Source organism: Erinaceus europaeus, chromosome 3 (genome assembly GCF_950295315.1).
Source record: "Erinaceus europaeus chromosome 3, mEriEur2.1, whole genome shotgun sequence".
Taxonomy (NCBI): Eukaryota; Metazoa; Chordata; class Mammalia; order Eulipotyphla; family Erinaceidae; genus Erinaceus; species Erinaceus europaeus.
The window spans coordinates 130,204,096-130,230,012 of NC_080164.1; the positions used below are offsets into that span (position 1 = coordinate 130,204,096).

The 25,917-nt window shown below is 38.4% G+C and overlaps 1 protein-coding gene, 1 long non-coding RNA gene and 1 other non-coding gene across 3 annotated transcripts in view; 1 reads left to right on the forward strand and 2 right to left on the reverse strand.

Annotated features, from left to right (window-relative positions):
• Positions 1-3,958: 3,958 nt before the first annotated feature.
• LOC132537703 (uncharacterized) lies at positions 3,959-7,343 on the reverse strand. Its single transcript, XR_009549162.1, has 3 exons — positions 6,923-7,343; positions 6,470-6,590; positions 3,959-5,381 (listed from the first exon to the last, which is right to left on the reverse strand). It is a non-coding gene; the product is annotated as an uncharacterized LOC132537703 (long non-coding RNA).
• Positions 7,344-21,390: 14,047 nt separating this feature from the next.
• The window catches only part of BMP3 (bone morphogenetic protein 3), a 33,158-nt gene continuing 28,631 nt past the window's right edge, over positions 21,391-25,917 (forward strand). Inside the window, exons 1-3 of the mRNA XM_060188459.1 lie at positions 21,391-21,490; positions 23,048-23,056; positions 24,855-24,914. Coding sequence (XP_060044442.1) covers positions 21,391-21,490; positions 23,048-23,056; positions 24,855-24,914 — 169 coding nt within the window. The remainder of the gene's footprint in view (positions 21,491-23,047; positions 23,057-24,854; positions 24,915-25,917) is intronic.
• On the reverse strand, positions 24,772-24,878 carry LOC132537826 (U6 spliceosomal RNA). The gene has a single exon (XR_009549252.1). It is a non-coding gene; the product is annotated as a U6 spliceosomal RNA (small nuclear RNA).

The window sequence follows — 25,917 nt, forward strand, 5'->3', positions numbered from 1 at the left end:
TCAGGAAACTAAAGGTAAGGATATAGCAGATTAGTATTGGGGGTCTCCATTTTGGAAAAATCTAGGAAGTCTATTTTAGGTATATTCCAAGGAGCCCATGACTAATTTTTTCCTGAGCCTGACAGCTAACATGTAAGTGGTGTTGGGACTATGTTTAAGCTTGATAGAGCTTAGGGAGAACTCCCCCCATCCTTGGAGAACTTGAACTCCCCCCATCTAAGAAGATACCCTCTTGGTTAGTCTCTCTCAACCGAGGTGAGCGAAGGGGAGAAGCTCAGACTTAGTTCTTTCCTTCTTGACTCTCAGGCCCACAGAAACCCCAATACTTCTCCCCATTAACTGCAGGCCACATGGCCGCCTACTTTAAAATTCACTTACTCAAAGTCACCTTACCTTTTGATCACAGAGGAGAATAAACCTTATCACACACTACATCATACACCTCAGACCCCAGACAAGAGAAATTCCAAACTATATGGAGTTTTGATATCCATCTTCTCTCTGTCTCACCCTATGCTTCTCTCAAATACCTTTGGATAATTAAGTTGCTCGTGTCATGGAGAATAACTGTCTTGTATCTCATCAATTCCTGTCATACCATCCCCCTACCATAAGGGCAGGCTGACCTTTAAGAAACCTGTAATTTCTGACATATTTCAATAATTCCCTTGTTTGATTTTCTATTTAACTCATGTCCACCTGCTAATAAACAAGATCTGAGCACGCTGAAAGTCTCCCTGGTGTCTTTACTTCGTGTTGTCCCCTGTCGCAAGTGAGAAAGAACTGGTCTGTTACCTTTCTCCTGGAGATCACCCTGCCAGAGACCCCGACAGGTGGGATAAAGGTATTGTCTGGGGTGGTGGTGTCATAATTGGAAATAGGACTAGAAAGCTGGATCTGGGCAGAGTTGCTCCCAAATATGGGAAAATCATATAAATACTGTTAATTGTGGATCCCATAGATCTGACCTGGGGCCCATGTCTGTTCATATTCAGCACAGGGCTGTGTAACCTCTGCATTCCTGTAGGTCTGAGCTCACATTGCATGTGGTCATAACTAAGAACATTCTAGGTTATACTCATTTCAGGACCAGTCTTCCTTGAGTGGCAGAGTATGTTGACCCAGGCTCCCTTTGGAGAATGAGGCAATTTCTACCACTGTTGTTCTACATTGAGGGCAAGGTCCTGTAGAGGCCCACAAGAGGGTTTATGATGTTTTTCCTGATGGTGATGACCAGTGATCGTGGAGAGAGGATCTGTTCGTGGTCTAGGTCCATCATATCTGACATGATTGGACTTAGAATGATTGAGGGACGTGAAATAAGAAGTAGGTGAGAAGGGTATCTATGTCTAATTAGAAACTATTTGATAACGTACTTTATGGTGTCTTTTTAAGGTCTATATTCTTGCTTGCTGCATTTATTGAGACACTGCAAACTATTGTGCACTTTTACTTTAAGGTATATATTTCCCCCTAACTTATGGATATACAACTTATTTTTTCTAACAGTTGATATATATATCACAACTTTCATAGTCACTAATATGGAATCTTGTTTGCTTCCAAGTTTGAGTTATTATGAATTGAGTTGCTATAAATATGGGTGTACAAAGATCTCTCTGGATAGGTGTTTTTTTTCCCTTTGGATAAAACCTCAGGTGAGAAGTTTCTGGGTCATATGGTAAGTCTATTTGTATTGTTCTGAAAAATCTCTAGACTATTTTCCACAAGGGTTAGGCCAATGTACATTCCCATCAACAGTGTAGAAGTGTTCCTTTTTCTCCACATCCTCTCCAACAGTTGTTATTCCTGATATATATCAGGGTTTAATCTGGGATTTCTGAGCCTCAGGCATAAAAGTCTTTTTGCATAACATTATGCTATCTCCCCCGCCCTTTTTCTGTCCTTTCTAATGCATGACATTCTCATAGGTGCAAAGTGGCATCTTATTGTTGATTACATTTTCATTTCTCTGATAATCAGTGACTTTTTATTTTATTTTATTTTTTTATTTAAGAAAGGATAAATTAACAAAACCATAGGGTAGGAGGGGTACAATACACAATTCCCACGACCCAATCTCCATATCGTACCCCCTACCCTGATAGCTTTCCCACTCTCTATCCCTCTGGGAGCATGGACCCAGGGTCCTTGTGGGTTGCAGAAGGTGGAAGGTCTGGCTTCTGTAATTGCTTCCCTGCTGAACATGGATGTTGACTGGTCGGTCCATACTCCCAGTCTGCCTCTCTCTTTCCCTAGTATGGTGGGTCTCTGGGGAAGCAGAGCTCCAGGACACATTGGTGGGGTTTTCAGTCCAGGGAAGCCTGGCCAGCATCCTGATGACATCTGGAACCTGATGACTGACAAGAGAGTTAACATACAAAGCCAAACAAATTGTTGAGCAATTATGGACCCAAAGCTTGGAATAGTGGAGAGGAAGTGTTAGGGGATACTCACTGCAAACTCTAGTGTACTTCTGCTTTCAGGTATATATTTTGCAATAGTTTACGGATACATGTGAACGTATGCTCTCTCTCTCTCACAGAAACTGGTGTATATCTAGGTTTTGTGACTTTGTTAGAAAGTGAACCACCTGAGATGGAATTAGAGTATACTATGAAAGGAAAGGTCTCACCCGAGTAATGAAGCTGAAGGGTTGTCATTCCACACGTGAAGTCTCTGGACACAGTCTGAAGTGAAGCATGTTGAGGTGGCAATTGTTGCGTTGATTAGGTTGCGATCGGCAGATGCAATATTATTTGATATGGATTGGGAGAGGCATACGGGAAAGTGGGCCCTATCCAAGGGTTCGAGGACTGGGGTAAGTAGAGGCTCTATAGTGGAGATGTGAGGTTCCTGCTGTCTTAGGGTTCAAAAAGACAATCGATAGTTAATGTTATCATCACATTAATTGGTAATTGGGTTAACTTTGAAAAGTCCTTTTGTTATGGTTTGCTGTAAATCAGTGACTTTTGAGCACTTTCTCATATATCTGCTTGCTGTAAGATAATTCTTAATTTTCTTTTCTTCAGGAAGGTAATGTTTAAGAAATTTCATGAAAACTACTTCTGGTGGGGTTGTTGACTGTTTCACTCACTCTTTGAACAAATACTTATTAAGGAACTTGTATGTTTCATGTAAACATTTATTATTAAGGGTTATTCCATTTAACTCTCATAACACTCTGAAGTACATATCTCTCCTGTCTTAGAAGGTCAAACCAAGTAAAACTCTGTGGGGAATGTGCACAGACTTTCCATCATCCATTTCTTTATTGACTTATTTTGCTCATCTAAGCAAACTGGGTAATAAATATCAAAACCTTTCAAAAACCATCTTTTACTGTGAAAAGATATTTTGGAGTCCTTGCATCTTATACTCAGCTACATCTCACCTCTTCATGGTACTGTGTGGGAAGAGGCATTGGCTCACTCATCTTTAGAGGATTTGCCACCTACATAGGTTATTTTGCAAAACCTTATGGATCTTAAGACACAAAATTCTTTTGCTCTAGGTTGGGGGTCCTCAGCTTTGCTCAGCCACCTTCAAAGATCAGGACAAAAACATTTCATGGAAATACGTTATTAGCCAGAGTTTCTAGGCACAACTAGAAACGTCTGGTTCTCCCTCCAAGAAGGAATGCACGTGCACCTTCAGTCAGATGCTGCTACTTTTGGGGAAAGGCGTAATGCCATGAGTACAGCAAAATCCATGTCAATATGACCTGCAAACAACACTGGAAAGAACAGACTGACTTAACACACTGATGCTATGGATTCATAAATCATCTGCTCTTTTGTTACTCTGGCTTTTGAAAGGTATCAGCAAGTAGTTTCTTCCAGGAACACTGCTTTTATAATTTATAAAATACAAAATTCAGTGTTTCTCATGAAGTGACAAATGTAGAGCATTTTGAAACTTCCAGAGGAACTGTGTTTTCACAGATGCTGAAGTTCTGGGGAAAGAAAACTGAAGTTGAGGTTTTCAAAGAGGCATAAGACTTTAATTAAATGGCCAGTCAAGAAGTATATCACTTGTAAGTCTTGTGTAGGTATATAATCTTTTTTTTTCCAGTTTCATGTTGTAATCAAATTCTGCCACTGAAACATTTGTAATATTGAATTTTGGGGCCCGGGTGAGATTCTGTCAGGGAGTAGGAGTCACTGACTGTCAGATATAAAGCAGAGTTCGGAACCCTGCTGCTATCTATCTGTGAAGCAGATGGGGATCCCTGATGCATACCAGGCAACTGTTCTCCAGCAAAGAAAACAAAAAACCAGGTGCAGAAAGGATTGGAACTGTGCAGATGGGCCTTCAAGGGTGTCCACTGTTTACAAGAAAAAGGAACAGAACTCTCATCATTGAGTGACCACTCTTCCTGGGATCTATTTCCCCCAGCTGGTCTCAAGCAGAATACCCCCACAGGCCCAAGCAGCAGCTGTCAATGACCTCTGCCCCTTCAAAGGGAGAGGCTGGGTGGCCACTTTTACCCTGTCAAAATGTGCTAATTACTTGAATGCTAAGAACCAGAGCCTGCAGACTAGAATGACATTTCTATATCCTTCTGCCTCCTACAAATCTTCCTCTTGTCCCCAAGCCTTTTTAATGAAAATAGTCTACATCTGTTTCTATACAGACTGCAGGCATCTATTCCATCCACTTGTATGTTGTCAGCTCACAGTTATGTCTGAGAGATATGATTACTTAGGAAACTGGAAGCCTACTAGAAGAATAGAGATTTGGAAGGAGAGAAACAAACCCTCAGTATCTACAAGGCCAGGTCCATCAGTTATAAAAACTGCTTCATCTGAATATCGGTAACCTTGAAGAGAGAAAATATGATTGTTCATACTGGGAAGACAAGGGCACCAAAAGCCAGGAGGCTGCTGAATCCCAATATCTCTCTTCACTTCTCTCATTCTACCTAATTAATTTTCTTGAAATGTTCTGACGCTGTCCTGTCTTGTCCTTCCCTTGCCTGAAAAATGGAGTACAAACTCCTCTATCTTCCTTTTTTAATAAATTTTATTTATAAACAGGAAACACTGACAAAAAACATAGGATAAGAGGGGTACCACTCCACACAATTCCCACCATCAGAACTCCATATCCCACCCCCTCCCCTGATAGCTTTCTATTCTTTAATCCTCTGGGAGTATGGACCCAGGGTCATTATCGGGTGCAGAAAGTAGAAGGTCTGGCTTCTGTAATTGCTTCCCCACTGAACATGGGCATTGATAGGTCAATCCATACTCCCAGCCTGTCTCTCTCTTTCCCTAGTGTGGTGGGGCTCTGGGGAAGCGGGGCTCCAGGACACATCGGTGGGGTCATCTGCCCAGGGAAGTCTGGTTGGCATCATCTTAGCATCTAGAACTTGGTGGCTGAAAAAATAATTAACATACAAAGCCAAACAAATTATTGACTAATAATGAAACTAAAGGCTGGATTAGTGCAGATGAAGATTTTGGGGTCTCCATTTTGTAGATAGTTAGTAGGCCTATTTTATTTATATTCCAAAGGGCCCATGACTATACTAGATTCTTTTTTTTCTGAGCCTGACATCTGATATGCAGGTGGATCCAAGCTATTGTCTGGGGAGATGATGTCATGGCTGGAAACAGGACCAGAAAGCTGGATCAGGGAAGAGAGTAGCTCCTAAGTATGGGAAAGGTGTATTAATATTGTTGACTATAAACCCCCATTGATTTGATCTGATCTGGGGCCCATATTCAGCTTAGAAGCCTATGTGACCTCTACATCCCTATAGATCTGAGGTCACATTCGGTGGTCATGAGTAGGAACATTCCAAGCTGCCCCAATTTCAAGACCCATCTTCCTCAGGTGGAAGATAGAATATGTTGTCCAGCCTCCCTTCAAAGGATGGAACATTCTCTGCTGTTGTTGATCCAAGTTGAGGGCAAGGTCCTATGGGGACCCACAAAGGGGTCTATTGTATTGTTCCTGATATAGATGACTTGTAACAATGGAGAGAGGGATTTATTCAAGGTGTAGGCCCATCATGTTTGTTTGGGAATGTCAGGACTCCCTGACTAGGGCCCCAGCTGATGGGGTGGCCTGATAGTGATAAAGAGCCATCGTTAATGTATGCCAGTCTCTTGCCCTTATTCAGCTTTTGTAATCCTTACTTTGATAAGGTTAGCTTTGGAGGGACTGAGGGAAGTATAATAGGAAGTAGGTGAGGAGGGTATCTAAGACTAAGTTGACACTATTTCATTAAGAACTTTATGGTGTCTTTTCAGGTCTTTCTACTTGCTTGCTGCATATAATGACTCACTGAAGACTATTGTGCACTTTTGGTTTCATGTATATATTTTGCCCTAATTAATGGATACATGTGAACATATGCTCTATCCCATGGGGCCTGGCCCATATCTAGGTTTTGGGGCTTTGTTATGAAGTGAACCACCTGAAATGGAATTAAAGAATCCTATGAAACAGAAGATCTCACCCAAGTAATGAGGCTGAAGGGTTGACATTCCATGCATGATGTCTCTGGACAATCTGAAGTGAATGAAGCATGCTGAGGTGGTACTCATTGCATTGATTAGGTATTACTCCATAAGACACAGCTATATACAAATAATGTCAAATTACATGAATTATGATGTTGTGTATGACATAGAAAATCCTAACAAATGGATTTTCAAAGTTAACACAATTGCCTAATAACTTGATTACAGCAATAACTATCTATTGCCTTCTTAAACCCTAAGACAGCAGGAAACTCCTGCCTCCTCTACAGAGCCTATATTTCACTTAGTCCTGGAACCGTTAGGATGGGGCTCACTTTCCTGCATGCTTCTCTCAATTCATACCAAATGATAGTGCATCTGCTGATCTCTGTCTGCCTTCTAAGATATGGTCAACAGGCTATTAGATTTCCCTGCCCCATCTTTCTTACCTTTTATTTTTGCCCTTCTAGGGAAATCCAAACACATTTCTTAGAGCAGCTCTTTATCTCCTCAATGGAATATTCTTCCCACTGTTAATATGTGTAAAGTTCATTTTAATCCATCACATTAAACTTGCAACTCTTATTAAAATATGTTAGAGAGGATGTTTAATTATCTGTACTCATATTGAAAACTATCACCAAAGCACAATATAATTATCTCCATGGGATACAGTATTATCCATTATGTAATAAAAATTAAAGAAAAGAAATAGAATTTCTGACCCCTTCTGAGATGTGTGGAAATAAAGGAGAAGTGAATCACATAAAATACCATAGACTAAATATGAAGATAACAATGTGAAATTGAGTTTTCATATATAAATAAATTATCATTCTATTGTACTAGTGGATTGAAATTAGCAGGCTTCAGGCAATTATAGTCTATAAGACAGATTCAAGTGAAAAAAGCTAATGTTTCATTTCTATAGTAGAAGAGAACTGATCTGTTATTTCACTTTCTTAATAAGCAGACATGTATAAACAAGTGTTGATAACAGGCTGTCTGAAAAGAAAGGCATTGGTTTGCAGTCTGCCAATTTCTCTGAAATGTTTCAACTACTATTTTATTTCAAATTCAAGTTGCCATGACATTTCTCATTAGGGAGATAGAAAGGATATGCATCTTGTTCTCTTATGAGTCCCCTTCATATCACCACTTCAATAGTCAATTTTTTGTTCCTACTACACAGAGGAATAAAAACTGAGAGTCAGGGAAGCTTTGTGATTTGCACAAGATCACAAGAATAAATGTGCTTTTAGCTAGATATGTAAGATTTAAAATCATACTCTTCTCTGCTAGAGCTCACTAACTGGATTGAAGGACTTGAACATGGAATCTCCTTGCCCCTCTGTTGCTTTCACAAGGGGGAGGAAGCAGAAACCTAGAGCAGTCACCTGGAATGGTGAACACATAAAAACAAATAGTTTAGAGAGTTGGACGGTAGCGCGCATGGTGCAAAGTGCAAGAATCAGCTTAAGGATACTAGTTCGACTCCCCGCTCCCTGCCTGCAGGGGAGTCACTTCAGAAGCGGTGAACAATCAGTCATGATGACACCCAGAAAGAGAGAAAGATCAGCTGGAACAGAGCTTTCCCCTTTACATGTGATTATCCCTCTACTTTGAAAGTCCTTACTTGCATAAAAACCCACTACTTTCCTTTAATTCTTAACATGCCCATGAAATAAATTTTTCCTTCTAGTTGGTATTTTTCTTCTTACCTCATTCTGTGTCTTCTTTCTCTTTCCTGCTTGTCTGCCTTACTTTCATCTTCTCCTTCCTTGCTTCCTCCCACCCTCCCCCTTCCTTCCTTCTCTTCTTCCTCATTTTTTCTCCCAAAATTATAGTATTATTGTGATTTAGTTGTCAAGGATTTAAAACAACAGGCAACACTGTTTTCCAGAGTTTTTATACCATATATAACCCATCATGCATTTCCAGGAATTTTGTTTGTTTGTTTGTTTAAAAACAAAACAAAAGAGGGAAAGATGCACTAATTTCAGGACCCATCTTCCTCGAGTGGTAGAGGATGTTTCCCATCCTCACTTCAGAGAATGGTACAGTCCCTACTATTGTTGATCCACACTGAGAGTAAGATCCTATAGGAGTCCACAAATGGGGTCCATTATGTTGTTCCTGATGGAGATGACCAGTGGCAGTGGAGAGAGGGATCTGTTGGAGGTCTAGGCCTATCATGTCTGTGTGGGAATCCCAAGATTCTCTGACTAGGGCCCTAGGAGATGGGGTGGTCCAAAGTGTCTTTCTTTCAGGACTTTATATTTGCTGTATTTATTGACTTGCTAAAAACTATTGTGCATTTTTTTGTTTTAAGGTATATACATTTCCCCCTAACTTATGGATACATGTGTACATATGAACTGTCTCATGGGCCCCGGTCTATGTCTAGGTTTTGAGGCTTTGTTAGGAAGTGTACTACATGAAATGGAATTTAGAAGTCCTGTGAGTTAGGAAAGGTCTCAGCAAAGTAATGAAGCTGGAGGGTTGACATTCCACACCTGATGTCTCTGGACACAGTCTGAAGTGAAACATACTGAGGTGGTACTGGTTGTATTCATTAGGTTGGGATCAGGAGACACAACATCAGTTGTTGTGAATTTGAGAGAAGCATGCAGAAAAGTGGGCCCCACCCCAGAGGCTCCAGGACTAGGAGAAATATGGGTTTTGTAGAGAATGGGGAAGCAACAATAATCTTATAAGTGGCATTCTAGTTAAATAAAATGAAACTTGCAAGAAGTCACTTAGTTGGGAATCACTCTGTAGTCCTTAACTTGAGTCTAAAGTATTCACTAGGGAACAATTAGTCCCTGCTCCCACTCACCAGCATCCTCCTTGTGTGTCCCATTAGTCAAGCTATTTATCAGCATATAATGTATCCCCAGTGCCTGGAATTTGTCAGAGCCTCACCTGGGAAGTGAAGCAGAGCTGTCTAAAGTCACCACATAACCACCTCCTTACAATGAACAGAAACCCACCCACGTGACACCTGCCACTCTGGAGTCATGATCTGAGCACAGAGCACTCGGGTGTGGTTATGATAACACTAGACAGAAAGCCAGCAAAAGACCAATGAGCAAAAGGACAAGAAGCAGAAATTGAGACTTGGCTCTGAATATCTCCCAATTTCTCCATCTTTACATTAGGACACAAGTCTGGTGATTTAAAAATTGTTTCCAGCTGAATCTTTCTATAACTTCAATGAAAATATTGCAGGACTGTAGTTTACTTTTTCATCTGCATAGATATCAGTTTGAAATTAATCAGTTGTGGGAGACAGAAAAAATATGATGTATCAGAGTGCATTCTAGAACTTTGCCTGATTATCTTTAAAAGTTTGAAGCAAATGCTACGTAAGTCATAATGGAAAGAATGCTTTCTACCTGCCCCATGCATGAGAGAAGGATCTTGAGTTTAATTTAGCACCTGCTAAGGGTTAGATGCCTATGTAAGTGCACAGAAAAGGCAGCACTTCCAAAGTAGGGGCAGCTTGGTGGAGTCACTGGTGTTATGGTTGATTTCTGAGCATTATCTCTTCAGTGGCCTTGAGATGAATAGGTCCCAAGAACCTGAAATAATAATAGTCACACAAAGACTATGCTATCACTTTCCCTACAACATGCATTTAGTGAAAATCACTAGAGCCTTGAGAATCCTAACTTAACAAGGTGAGGAAATCAAAGTTTTAAAATGTTCAGTAATTTGCCTCAAATCATACTGTTTAGGAAACAGTTTGGTTTCACCCCCAAAAATGTGAGTATAAGGTGTGGCCTGAAGACTGTATCTAACATACAGGGGAGGGCCTGTTAATAACAAAGGATCCTGAACCCCAAGCCAGACCTTCCAGATTGAAGTGTTTGTGTGTGTGGGGGTGTGTGTGTGTGTGTATGATGTGGCATGAAGAAGAGGAATCTAGAATTTTTTAAAGTCTAAAGTTACCACATAACCACCTCCTTTCAATGAAAAGAGCTAGCCAACATGACACCTGCCACTCCAGAGGCATGACTGAGCACTCTGAAGGGAGCATTTTAAACAGTTAAATTTTAAAACCTCCATGCTATATTATATTATTATATTTCCCTTTGAAATAAAATTCACAAGAACCTGATAGGATGCAAAATGAAATTATAGAGAATTATGCCAAGAAAATTATAATACCCATGTTAGTTAGTTAGTGTGTCTATTCTCTTACCACATGGACTAAGTGGTTTGGATTAACTAAAGAGCAATAACATCATGTTCACCTTCACAACAGTCCTAAATCTACAAGAGAATTAAATTGCATAGTTCCTTTTGTGTTGGCCAGGACTGATTTTGCTTACCCCACTGGTTATTTCCTCTTTCTAATGTTTTTCTGTATTTTGCTTTTATGGATACATTATTTTAGAATCACCAGAATTTTAGTTAACACTGGCTTCCTGTTTCAAAATACTGCTCTTATCATGGCCAATGTTGAAGAGGCCTCTGTAGTAAGCTCACTAATTTATACTCTTAGAGTTGTTTTTAAAAGACTCCTTTGAAGATCAGTGACATAAGGAGTTAAGAGTCTGTAAGAATGATAACAGATAGGTGTAAGGACTGTTTTAACTATTTCTTCTCTTGAATATGAAGCTCTGACTTACACAACAGAGAGAAATTTCCTCTCAGTGCTCACTGGGACTGCTGCTGGGGTTCTGTCAGGTAAAGACAGGGTTATTTTAATTTCCCAAAGTGATTTAGGAAGCCGTTACCTCTGTTTGACTTTGGAACTGGATAGTGTTTCTTCTTGAAATGTTTGTCTTATTTTTATAAACAAATTAAAGAAGCAGGAATTTCTCTTTTCTTTTTCTACTCTTCCAATTGCTTTGATTTTATGTTTGGTAGCCAAATAGCAACCAATCATAAAAAAAAAAAAAAGCATGGCGAATTTATCCTCATTGTCTCTATCCAAAATACATAAAAAATAAGTTTTTAAAAAGTTTTATTATCTTTATTGGATAAAGACAGCCATAAATTGAGAGGGAAGGGGGAGGTAGAGCCCTTCCTAGAAAATTGTGTTACCTTCTACCTTGCTTTTAGTTTATATTATGCAAGTACTATGCTCTTGTATAAGAAGTATATGTACAATGTCAGAAAATATTCTTGTTAGTTTCTTGGTGCCAGTATTTTACTAGCTTAATATATCACTACAGAAAAGAAAAGCCCTTCAACATGAAAGTATCACATCTTCCTCATTATCTGTCTCCATATATCTATAAATTAGTGGAAAAACCAGGACAAAATTATTATGTAAGTATGGATTAAAATATATATGTATATACATGCCTTCTTTAGTACTTTGCCCATTATTAAGCTATGATGCATATTTTAAAATTTTTTTATATTTATTTTATTTTCCCTTTTGTTGCCCTTGTTTTTCATTGTTGTTGTAGTTATTATTGTTGTTATTGATGTCATCATTGTTGGTTAGGACAGAGTGAAATGGAGAGAGGAGGGGAAGACAGAGAGGGGGAGAGAAAGACAAACACCTGCAGACCTGCTTCACCGCTGGTGAAGCCACTCCCCTGCAGGTGGGGAGCCGGTGGCTCGAACTGGGATCCTTATGCCTGTCCTTGTGCTTTGTGCCCCCTGCACTTAACACGCTGTGCTACCGCCCGACTCCCTATGATGCATATTTTTAAAAGTAGATATAGATATTTTTATATAATAAAAAGTTGAAGAAATTTATTTTTCTTCCTTTTTTTTTTTTTTTTTTTTTTTACCAGAGCACTGTTCAGCTCTGGCTTATGGTGATGCAGGGGATTGAGCTTGGGACTTTGGACATGAGTTTGGGACATGAGAGTCTTTTTGCATAACCATTATGCTATCTACCGCTGCCCAAAGAAATTTCTGTGCAACACTTTTAAAGGAAATATTTATACATCACCCACTTTTCACTTTTACTTTAAAAACTTTTTTATTAGTGATTTAATAGTGATTTATTAGATTATAGAGGGTATAGTTTCACATCACACCCATCATTACAGTTCTGTGTGTCTCTGCTCAATGGTAGCTACTACAGCTCTCACAAGGTCTTAAAGATACTTCAACTACTTTTTTTTTTTTTTTTAGTATATGTGTTTGAATTCCCTATATGCCACATATGGACAAAACTAGCAAGTAGTGTTTACTTACTCACTAAACATAGTCACCTTTTGGGACATGAATATAGTTAGCATACTGTTGATGAATGTAATTAATATTTTGGGGACATGACAGTAATTAGCATATGGCTGACGTCAGCCTATGAGCATACTTTGAACTTACACAAACCCACAACAGACTGTGGGTTGCACTGGAATTTATTTAAGTGCATGTATTCCGGAAATGCTCTCTCTGTTCCTGTGAACTCAACTACAGCTCTTTTCCTGCATACTCTCTGTACCTACTTGCCTCCCCATGGACTGCCATGCTGTTATCGCCCCATAGCTAAACACATGTAGCCAAGCTCTAGTACATAATTTATGGACTCGTGGCCTCAGTCTAGCATATCTCTGTCTCATTACCTATTTTGCAGTTGCTAAATAACCACCAAGTAATAACCTCCCATATGTTTTAACCCCGACCAAGGGAACACACAAAGTCTTTTTATTTTTATGTTTTTTATTATTATCTTTATCCATTGGATAGAGATAGCTAGAAATCAAGAGGGAAAGGGGAGATAAAGAGGGGGAGAGAAAGAGAGACACTTGCAGCACTGCTTCACCACTAGCAAAGCTTTACGCCTGAAGGTGGGGACTGGGGGCTCAAACCTGGGTCCTTGCACATGTACACTCAACCAGGTGCACCGGACCCCATTTTTTAAATTTTATATAACCTCCAGTTCCATCCATGTTGTCCTCAGAGACACAGTATCATTTTTTTTTAATTGAAGAGTAGTATTCCATTAAATATATGTCCTAGAGCTTTCTTATTCCGTCTTCCAATGATGGGCACATAGTTTGCTCCTACACCATGACTATTGCAAATAATGTAAATTTAAACTAGAGGTGCATATATATTTTTGTTTGCTTTGGGCTTATTCCTGACAGTGGTGTTGTTGGATAATAAGGAAATTCCATTTTTTAGTTGTTTAGGGATTTTTCCATAACGGCTGTACCAGTTTGCATTCCCACCAACCATGTACCAGAGTTCCTTTATCTCCACATTTTTGCAAACATCTGTCAGCTTCTGTTCTGTTGTGAGTAATTCTGACTGGTGTTAGGTAGAATTTCAATGTGGTTTCAATATGAATTCTTCTAATTACAAGTAAAGTAGAGTATTTTTAATGTCTCTGTGAGCCATGTAATGCATATCTCCTCTTTAGAAGATTTTCTAAGTCAATCTATAGCTATACCACCCTGAATTTACTTAATCTCATCTGATCTTGGAAACTAGGCATCATTAGAACTGGTTAGTACTGGGATGGGAGAAAATTCTTTATTTATATCTTTTGCCTTTTTTTTTTAATTTTTATTTACAAAAAGGGAACACTGACAAAAACCAAAGGATAAGAGGGGTACAACTCAACATAATTCCCACCACCGGAATTCTGTATCCCATCCCTTCCCCTGATAGCTTTCCTATTTTTTAGCCCTCTGGGAGTATGGACCCAGGATCATTATCAGGTGCAGAAGGTGGAAGGTCTGACTTCTATAATTGCTTCCCCATTGACCATGGGCATTGGAAGGTCAATCCACACTCCCAGCCCCTCTCTCTCTTTCCCTAGTTGGGCAGGGATCTGGGGAAATGGGGCTTCAGGACACATTGGTGGGGTTGTCTGCCCAGAGGAGTCTGGTTGGCATCATGGTAGCATCTGGAACCTGGTGGCTGAAAAAAGTTAACATATAAAGCCAAAAACAATTGTTGACTAATTATGAACCTAAATGTTGGAATATTGCAGATAAAGATTTGGGGGTCTCCATTTTGTAGATAGTTAGTAGGTCTATTTTATTTATATTCCACAGAGCCCATCACTGTACTAGTTATGTCCTGAGCCTGACATCTGATATACAGGTGAACCCAAGTTTTTGTCATGATGTCATGGCTGGAAAAGGGGCTAGAAAGTTGGATCAGGGAAGAGAGTAGCTCCCAAATATGGGAATTTTTATTGTTTTTTAATTGATCCATATGATTTCTTTATAAAAGTTTAATTTCTTGTTAGACTGTTCAGCTTATTACAATGAGCAATAATCTAGGAAATTATCTTAGTAGGATAATATGAGTTAAACAAATAAGAACCCACTACTTATTAAGTATTATAATAAGCAGTTACAAATGCCCTACCTGATGCATGCAGAAAATCAATTCTTATGGGCCCATTATGGGAAGGACAGGTGGCATAATACCTGAGAATCAGCTGTGTGAGTGTTTTAGTAGAATCAAATAATTAAGAAGGACAAAAGAAATGCTTAATGAAACATCATGGAATCATTTAAAAGCATGCCATCTAACATAACCACATACTAGTCATTAGGTGAACACTATGGCTCACTCATGGTGGAAATTCTAGAAATGTTAATTGGATGAATGAATAAAGGTGTGAGTCTGACATTAGATTCTATGAAAATTTTAAAAAATGCAAAATAATTTCTGCTATCATGTGCTATTTGTTTGCTTCTAGTGAAATAATAATCAATTAATATGCCCTTTTTACTTTTTAAATAGTTTGTTTATTTTATTTTAAATGAAACAGAGAATGACCTATGGCATATGGTGGTGCTGGGGTTTGAATCTGGCATGAAAATCTTCTGCATAATCACTATTCTCTCTCCCCAGCCCAACATATCTCTTTAAACCTCAGTTTCAGTTTCTGGTAGCTTCTCTAATAAATCACACACATTACCATGTGCAAGGACTGGAGTTCAAGTCCTTGGCCCCCACCTACTGGGCCAATTCAAGAGTGGTAGAATAGTGATACAGGTGTGTTATCTCTCTCCTTCTTTATCTCTGTATCACACCTCCCATCGAAAAAAAAGACTATTGGCAACATGCAGGCATCCTTGTGGCCAAAGCAAAATAAACATAACCCTTCAGAGCCTTCTTTAGGAAAAATTGTAGTAATGTAAGTTGATAATCCATCCTATCGCCAAAGAACTAAAGTGAGTTTCATATGACAAAATTTTAGAAATCACAAATGCTACACTCAAGTAACTTCACTTCTTAAAATAGTAAAAAGTTATGTTTCATTAGACATGCTCCTCTCAAGGCAGCATCATATATCTACAAGTGTGTGGCTGAGGTTAAGGATAGGATGGAGAAGGATAAAGTGAGCCTTCATGCAGAAGAGATCTGGGGAGTTTTCAATCATCTTTCTCTGATGAATCACAGGGACTGTCTGCAGAATGTGTGAAGTGAGTGAAGAGTGTCTCATCATTTCCCTCTGCTAAGCAACACTTGGATGCGTTATATGCAAGGTGTGGTGAGTTACTGAGAAAAAGGTTAGAGATAGCAGTTACAACCATAAGGATGTCATCAAAAGTTCAAAGTGTGCTAAGCACCATTAGCCAAGCCTGGCTGCTATCTTAATCTTCACTTGCATTCATAGCAAGCCATTACGAGCACTGTAGAAGAAATGGCACACGCCCTCCCTTCTCAAAGCAGAGGGGACATGGAACAGAAAGGAGAACCAGAGTTTCCTGTGTTAAATATTAATTATTTGTGAGTGATACTTTTTAAGCATAGCCAGGGATTGCTAGTGTAATGCAAATGTGTGTTTATGAGAGAGAAGTAAAAAGAAACATAGACAATACCCAGAGCTGGAAATTGCCCCCTGGGCCAAGGGCAATGTTGGGTAAGAGCACAAATGTGCAGGGAGCATAGGAAGAAGGGAGGGGCAGGAAAATGTGGCCAGAAAGAAGTAGAGAAGGCCAGCATGGATATCCCAGGAGAGATGATTAAGAAGTCACAGCTGAGCCCAGTCCTTGTTACCACCCAAGAAAGGCTTGAAATGTCTAATGGATGGGATCCATCAACTAAAGAGGATTGAGATACTTCCTCATAGAACCAAATGTAGTGAAGCTAATTTCTGGTATACTTGAATGATGACTCTTTAGTCACTACCAAGCCACCTTATCACCTGGGGCCCTAGTCAGGGAATCCTGGGATTCCCACACAGACATGATGGACCTTGACCTCTAACAGATCCCTCTCTCCACAGTCACTGGTTACTTCCATCAGGAACAACGTAATGGACCCCTTTGTGGAGCCCTATAGGACCTTGCTCTCAATATGGATCAACAATGATAGGGACTATTCCATTATCCAAAGGGAGGTTGGATAACATACTCTACCACTCAAGGAAGATGGGTCCTGAAATTAGTGCAGCATGGAATGTCCCTAGCCATGACCATAGAATGTGAGCTCAGACCAATAGGGATACAGAGGTTACTTAGGCTCCCATGCTAAATATGGGCCCCAGGTCAAATTGATGGGGTTTACAGTTAACAATATTTATTTATTTTTCCCATATTTGGAAGCTACTCTCTTTCCTGACCCAGCTTTCTAGTCTTTTTTCCAACTATGACACCATCTTTCCAGACAATACCTTGGGTCCACCTGCATGCCAGCTGTCAGACTCAGGCAAAAACTTGTGAAATCATGGGCCCCTTGGAATATACCTAAAATAGACCTACTAGATTTTTCAAAAATGGAGACCTCAAATTCATCTGCAGTATTCCAGAATTTAGGTTCATTATTAGTCAACAATTTGTTCTGCTTTATATCCTAACTCTTTTTCAGTCATCAGGTTCCAGATGCTACCATGATGCCAACCTGACTTCCCTGGAGCCCCGCCTCCCCAGGCTCCTTCCCCACTAGGGAAAGATAGAATCAGGATGGGATTATGGATAGACCTGTCAACACCCAAGTTCAGTGGAGAAGCAATTACAGAAGCCAGACAGTCCACCTTTTGCACCCTATAATGATCCTGGGCCCATGCTCTGAGAGGGATAAAGAATAGGAAAGCTTTCAAAGGAGACGATGGGATACAGAGTTCTGGTGGTGGGAACTGTGTGGAGTTGCATCCCTATGGTCTTGTCAATATTTCCATTTTATAAACAAATTTTTAAAATGTTAAAAAAATAAAATAGGGGCCAGGTGGTGGTGCACCTAATTAAGTGCACCTGTTACAATGCACAAGGACACAGGTTCAAACCCCTAGTCCCCACCTGCAGAGGGAAAGCTTCACAAGTGGTGAACCAGTGCTGCAGGTGTCTCTCTGTTTCTCTATCTCCCCCATTACCTCTCAATTTCTGACCATCTCTACCAAATAAATAAAGATAATTAAAACATTTTTTAAATAAAAATAATAATAAATAAAATATAGTGCCTCTGGACCAGGTAGTGGCCCACCTTGTTAAGTATACACATTACCATGCACAAGGACCCATGTTCAAGCCCTAAGTAGAAGAAAGACTTCATGAGCAAGGAAACAGTGCTGCAGGTTTACATCTCTCTCCCTCTCCCTCTCCCTCTCCCTCTCTCTGAGCAAGGAAACAGTGCTGCAGGTTTACATCCATCTCTCTCTCTCTCTCTCTCTCTCTCTCTCTCTCCACTCCCTCTCAGTTTCACTCTGTATCTATCATAAATAAACAAACAACAATGCCTCTGGTGAGAGAGCAAGTCAGGTTCCCCTTCCCTTATAGTACAAGTTCAATTAGAAATAAAACAGTATCAAGGACCTAACAGAATAGCAGTAGTACAACAGAGAAGAGGCAGCATACATTACATTTATGTATTTTTTAACGTTTTATGTATTTTTTCCCCCACTAAATGATGGTAGAAGAAGAAACTGAAGAGTTACCAGGAATATGTCTGGGAGGAAGGGAAAAGGAGAAGACAAAATAGATTTCCATAGTTTTATAAGCCCCCTCTTTAAATCATACTGGAATATGGATACAGATAAGTGAATAAGTTACTGAACTAAGACAAACTCAGCACACATGACCCTTTTCTGCTTCATGAAATTTTAATATATAAAAGCCAAATGCCAGGAAAACTTGAATAGGTTACCCAGGAAATAGAACTAGAACTAATTTTAACTTTTTGTCTCTTATAGATCTGCCTTAATATGGGATTCCATATACATTAATATCATTTAAAAAGCATTTCATTTAAAAGCTAAAGTCAAGTCAAATAGTATTTGATTATTGGGCTTCTTAGTTGATCTGCTCATTCAAAAATTGTATATGTATTCTTCCTCTACTCAAAATTGGTGAGTGAGAAGGATTTCAAAAGTTGAAAAACTGCTCCATGAGGTTGCTGCCAATTTAAATAGTGACAATATTAGATTAACATTCAATATTAAATATTCAACTATTGAAAATTAAATAGTGAATATAATCTTTAATATTAAAAATTGGTCAGATATTTGCCAGAAGAACTGGCAAGACATTGGAACAATTAGAGACATGGAATAAAAGAGAAAGGAAAAATTGCAAAATGAGGAAATTTTTTTAGTTAAGAAAGGCCACATGATAGACAAAAATTTCATAATGTAAATTAAATAAATCCTAGAAATCATAAGGAAAAAGAGAAATTGGTATTTTCCTCAAGCCATTAGTAATTGATAAGCTATGTCTGTATGCCCACAGCTCCCCAAGGCCTGGGGTCAGGAGTGGTTGTTAGACTTACACAGTACTTATCTTAAATTCATCAGTAAGATTCTTAATGTTAACATGTGCTACATTAGAACAAACTGTTTGTTTAAAATTGATGGAGATATCCTTCATTATGCCAGGAAAGATAAGCGTTGGTGGAAGAAAAACACATTTGAGAATGGCTCCTTATTTACTCTTCAGGACACAGACTCAAATATTTTCAGAGACCAGAAGGTCTCCTTGTTAGAACATATGATGTCTCAAAGATCTCAAACTAGAAGTTAGAGATTAGGAAATAAAAATAAAGTGTAAACAAACAATGGATCAGGACAAAAAAAATCCTACTACTAATTCTGCCACTCACCAGCTATGTGACTTGGATCACAAAGGCAACACATCATATGTAAGTATACACATACATACACACACCTGGTAAATTGGATTACTGGTGTTCATTCATTTGTTCACACATTCAACAAATGTTTATTGAACATCCTCCTTTTCCAGTCACTATTCATGACCCATAGAGATGTCAGAGGAAAAAGCACAAGGTACAAACAGTAAAACCCAAGAAACAGTGATGTTAATAGTGCTACAACAGAAATCAGGAAAGTTTTCTTTGGCTATGGAGACATCATGAAGGAAGTAAAATCTGAATTCTCTCAATAGGTCAGCAGAAGTTTGCCACATGCACCCAGTGAAGATGACTTTCCTGGTAGAAAAAACTGATTAGTCATCTGTAAACTAAAACCAGTTGTATTGATAGGCAGTTGTTTTAAAAACAATCATGAATCTTAAACTGAAAAAGTAGCTCTTTCCAGAGAATAAAACCTATTTTTTTTCAAGGAGGTTAAGAGGATATGAAGAACTTACTTTTCTAGGGAAACTTTAAGAAATTCTATGGAAGTTTTTTTTTTTTAAGTTGAGAAATATTCACATTTTCATATTATCTGATTAACATAGACCAATAAAGGAAGTTTTAAAGTAGTAACTTATTAGTTCAATATTTTTACAAAGAACATGAGGTTCTACAGTTTTTTTTTCAGTTGTTTCATTACTTCTTCTCCTGAAAAGACCTTCATAAGCCTAATTAAAAACACAGAATTCTGTCATAGACAAACATTTAGAAGCTTTCTTATTATTTTTTTTATCACTGCTTCATTCACGTGATTGAATGAATTGAAGCAGTGAGTTTGCTTTTTAAATGATAAGTATTTAATTCTGTCCCTCATTTCTTTTGAATTGACTTCACTTTGTGTTTTCCTTTTCTGTCCATGCTTCTCAAGCTCCACCTATAACTGAGATTATCCAATATTTGTCCATCTGCTCAGGGTTTGTCTCACTTATCATGATTCCTTCACAGTAGATATGACAAACAACGATAGTTTTGACTATATATCCTGCAATGACAACATTCCCAAATTGATTTCTCTTGTTCTTTGATATACAGATTATGGCATGTGTTTTTGAAGATTCCTTTTAGAAATAATGTAGTGGAACAATGTGCTAATATTTACTGAATGATCATTAAATTCAAATGAAGTGATACAATATTTGGAAAGGGAAAGAAAACAATTTGCTAAGTTTCTTCTTTGTAACACATTGGACTGTCTTATGTAATCTATTGGCCTATTACCACCCTTTAGAAATAGAATCTAGTGTTGTTATCCATTATAAAGTTTTATTTTATTTGTTTGTTTGTATAAGAGCCCTACTTAGCTTTGATTCACCATAGTGGCAGAAATCTAAACTGGGGCCCTGGAGCCTCTGGCATGAAATTTTTTTTTTTTTTTTTTTGCATCACCATTATACTATCTTCCCAACCCCCTATATGATAATGTTTTATAAAATCACTAGGAATACTATTAGCACAGACCCATCTCTGATCATGTTTCTATCAACTAATGAACACAAAACTTTGATTTATGAGTATTTCTGTTTAGAGATACATTTATAAACAACAAACCCATGACAAACATTCAGGCATAACTCATGTCTGCATACAGTTTATGTAACACACATATTTTTTTCCTTAAGGCACATCACAGGCTTTTTATGCTTAAAAATACTAGACAGTACTTCAGCACTATGCTTGGGGGCAAAATCGCTCACAAAAGACACAAAGATACAAAAAACATGGCATCAAACAGACTGTGAGGAGGACACCTGTTTATAGTATGAGAGCTGACACAAAAAGGCAGAGTGAAAAAAAAGAAACATAAAAAAGCAGAGTGTCTCCTTATTTAATCAGCTGGGAATGTGCAGTGAACAGCTCACATTATTTGTCACTCTGCACATGTCCTCTAATGGCTGCAAAAGCATCATGTGTTGATTTTGAGGATACAGACAAATTTTTGCAAGTAGGTGACTCTACAAATATTGAATCTATTCTAATGAAAAGTGAAAGTAGTCATTATTACTCTTAGTTAATAGAGAAATAAAGATTTAGCACAAAGAAACTTCCCAATAATACCCAGCTAGGAAGTAACTGGCACAAATAGTCATTCAAGTGACTTTAATTCATTCTTTTTTTTTTTTTCCAAATAATAATTGTGCTAGAAGACTTGAGAATATTGTTTCTGGAATCCAAGTGACTGGTTTTAAGATTCCATAATACCATCCAGTAGCTATTCAATTTTGCAATAATCAGTTAACCCCTCTAAGTCCGATTCCTTCACTGGTAAAATAGGGAATAACAGTTGATACATAATTGGCTACTTTATGGGGGTTAAGTGCCTGAAAATAACTAGTACAGTTCTGAGTGTAAAAATGTGCTTGATGTCCATTAGCTATTCAATCTGTTACCAAAACAATAACTAGTGTATCAGTACAGACATTGAATACCTAAGTCAAACAGTGAACTAAGAACATGATATTTATATACTAATTCCAATAAACTGAGGCTCATAGAGATTAAATAATTTGCCCAACTCTGGGGAGGAAGGGATGGGAGACAGTGGAGAAGGGACTGACTGGGGTCCTAGTGCACAATGATAAAGGAACTACCTATCAAGGGGAGATAAGATATTTTACTTTATGTTAACAACTATACTATAAATCATTATCCCCCAAAAAATTATTTGAAAAAATAAAATTGAATGAAAGTGACTTGCTCAAGTCTCCTAAATAAGTAGTAAAAAAAAAAAAGAAAAAAAAGCAAACAACAACAATAAAAAAGCAACCAAGATTTGAATTCAACTCTTTGATTCCAGCCTGTATGTTCTTTTTTATTTTTTCATTTTGTTATTATTATTATTATTTTACCAGAGCACTGCTCAGCTCTGCCTTATGGTGGTTCAGGGATTGAATCTGGGACTTTGGAGCCTCAGGCATGAGAGTCTCTTTGCATAACCATTATGGTATCTCCCCCACCCCAGCCTGTATGTTCTTAATGTCCTTTGATACTACTGTCTCTTTGGCCCGTTATTGTAATAGATGGATTTGACAATGATTTAATATATCATAACATAAAAACTTCACTTTTTCATATGCATTGTATTTTATTTTATGTACAAGTTTAAATGAATTAGAATTCTTCCAATTGCAAATACAACAACTTCAAGACCTTGATTTATTATTCACATTTATATATCAACTTTTTTAAATCTATCTTCACATTGTATATTCTGAGAAATATGTCATAAATACTCTTTATTTTGAATTTTCTTTTGAGACATCTTATTTGTTGCAAATAAATCTTTTTATCATTTTATTTGGGGGGGAGGTTAATAGTTTACAGTACAGTTGTTAACACATGGGTATAATTCTAATCTCCCCATTATAGATGTCTGCAAAATGCTCTTAGCATCTACTTAGTCCTTTTCTACTATCATGCATCATGACTCCAATGCATCAACACCTTCTCCCTTTCCTTCTTTCCCCAGAGTCCTTTGCTTTGGTATAATACCCCACACCTAGTCCAAATTTCACTTTATGTTTTCCCTTTCTATTCTTGCTTCTTAGGTTCCATCTGTAAGTGAGATCATCCAATACTTCCCTTCTCCTTAGTGTTTATCTCACTTACCAAGTTTCCCTCAAGTTCCATCTGAAGTAAGGCAAAGGAGCTGACTTCACCACTGTATATATATACCACACTTTCTTAGCCACTCATCTGTCATTGAACATCTGGGTTGCTTACAAGTTTGGGCTCTTACAAATTGTGCTGCTTCTTTTGAAATATCTTACTTACAATTTCTTCAAGATTGTAATGTGTAGATACTAACAATTTAAAATGGCATGCAAAGTATCTTGTGATGATTAATTCTATGTGTCCATTTGCATAAGCTGTGGTATCTGTCTAGTCATACAGCAGTCTAGATGTCTCTGTGAATATTTTTGTAGATATGATTAACTTTATAGTGAATTAACTTACAGTAGAGCAGATTTTTCTCCATTATGTAAGTGAGCCCCATCCAACTGAAGGTGCTATGAGCATACTGAGGTTTCCTGTAGAATAAATGTGGTCCCAAGACTACATAAAAGTACTGCCTATTTGTCTACTAGTCTCCCTACAGTCAGACTGCCCCATGGCTTTAATATTCAACACTGAAATATCCACTCTTTCCTGAGTATCCATCCTATTGGCTTGCCCAACATATTTCAAACTACCTATACCTTACCTACACCTTATGAGACTGATATTTAAAATAATGTTGTCATTAGATTGACAGGTCAATATCTATATAAACATGTAGACAGAGATGGATTTATTAGTATGCATCTGTGTTGTAAAGCCAGATGTTGTAGTGCGCGGGCCGCAGAGAAGAGAGAGAGAGGGTCCGGAGCGAAGAGGAAACACAAATCTTTATTCGCGCTGGCACCTCAGAGTTGGGTGTTAGAGAAGCAGGTTGGGCCACGTGGAGGTAGAGAAAATGGCCGCCTCACGCAGTAACCTTTCCTGCATCTGAACACCAGAGTGGAGTGCCAGCAAGAGAGCGAGGTGTGGAAAACGAAGGGTTTTTATAGGAGTAGCTTTCGCGAGAATGGGAAGGGGGAGGAGTAACCATAGCACTCCAGGATAGGATGATAACTCTCGTGAGAATGGGAGGGGGGAGGAGTAACCAGAGCACTCCAGATATCGCGGGGATATAGACAATGTCCTGAGGGCACAACATGGCTGAACAGGCACTCCGAGAATGTCCCGACTCTCCAGGGAACTAGCAGTAGCCTGAGGGGACAACATGGCAGATGTGACTGCATTGGCACAATGTTTGTATTATTAGTTGTCTTTCTCTAAAGAACCCCAGCTAACCTAGTGACCAACCTAATTTGTAGAGAGATTGTATAAGACATGGGAATTTCAGTGCTAAACTAAGACAGACGTGGGCAAACAAGGACAAGTTGGCAACCCAACATTTAAGAATCTCTTTGCAAGTAACATAGTGGAAAAGGACCATTAGTGTCACATACATTTACAGTATATTTCAGACTAGTGTTAGGAACATGTTCTCCATCCAATCACAAATCAAATAATATTCAGCAACTAGTGTGGGTGTGCCCAGTATGCTACCACAGAGAATTCAAAGGGTACCTAAAAGAATTAAGTTTTCAGCCAGACTTTGAAGACTCAGTAAATTCTGATTAGGAGAGTTAATGGAAGAAGGTCTAAACAATTGCTACAGATCAGATGTTTTCTTTTTCTTTTTCTTTTTCTTTTTTTTTGATTGAATAACCACAAAAATTAATTTAAAAATATGGAATGTTTCATGAATTTGTGTGTCCTCCTTGTGCAGGGGCCATGCTAATATTATCTGTATCATTCCAATTTTAGTATATGTGCTACTGAAGCAAGCACCAGATCATGTCCTCAGAATCAGCATTTACACAGAAGGTAATTTACTAGTGGGAAAATAGATATAGTATTGCATGTGAAGAGGCAGAAATGAACCGATAGAAAATAGAAGTCCTTGAATTCTAGCCTGAGGAGTTGAAATGCTAAATGCATTACACAATAAGTCATGCATAGCCATAGATTTCTGAAATATAGTGTGAACAAGCCATCTTGACTTTTCTGGTTCTGTTTCTGTGTGACAGAAAGAGGCAAAGGACATATGCAGCCAGTAGTTCTAAGCTAGCATAGATATTACTGGTCCTGCTATTACAAAGAAGGTTAATAGTAATGCTGGGTGAATGGCAAAGAGGGCCTTCTTTTCACAAGGTTTAAAATGGAAACTGTATCCAGACTGTATACCTCTGAGTATAATCTAGCTACACATTCAGATAGTACTCTCAGATAAGAAATGCCATAAAACACCTGCACTGGGTAATAAAAGTCAGCAACATTGCCTTGATATCAGGACTTAATCTGTATTCATCAATATTTGGTGGGATTTCTACCACAGCTTAGTAAACAAATTCAAGTAGATCCATTTCTCCGAGGAGCAAGAGATAAGTACTTCCACAAATATTACTATGATGATGCCACTTTACAATCCTATAATAAAGCAGTAGTGACACTTTGTACTTATGAACTGCCTCACATTAACAATCTGCAAAGTTTTATAAACCATAAATTCTCCCAACACCCTTCTGTGATAAAGAAAATTTACCCTCCCTAATTAACAGGTAAGCTAGAAACAGGCTTAGATGAATGACTTGCCCAAGGCCACTGAGCTAAAAAGAAGTCCACTTGTTCTGGAGCCTTCAGCAGGGCAGCTCAGGGGCCAAAGAGTGAATTAGGTGATATCCAAGGTGTTATCCAGGGGCTTTTTCTACTTCCCCTTTCTTTCTCTACCACCTTCTGGCAACTCTCCTGGGTTTCTCTCAAGGTGTTAACTGATACCAGTTGATAATGCTCAAGGTGTTAGCCTTCCCAGAGCTATCTCCCTTTTATT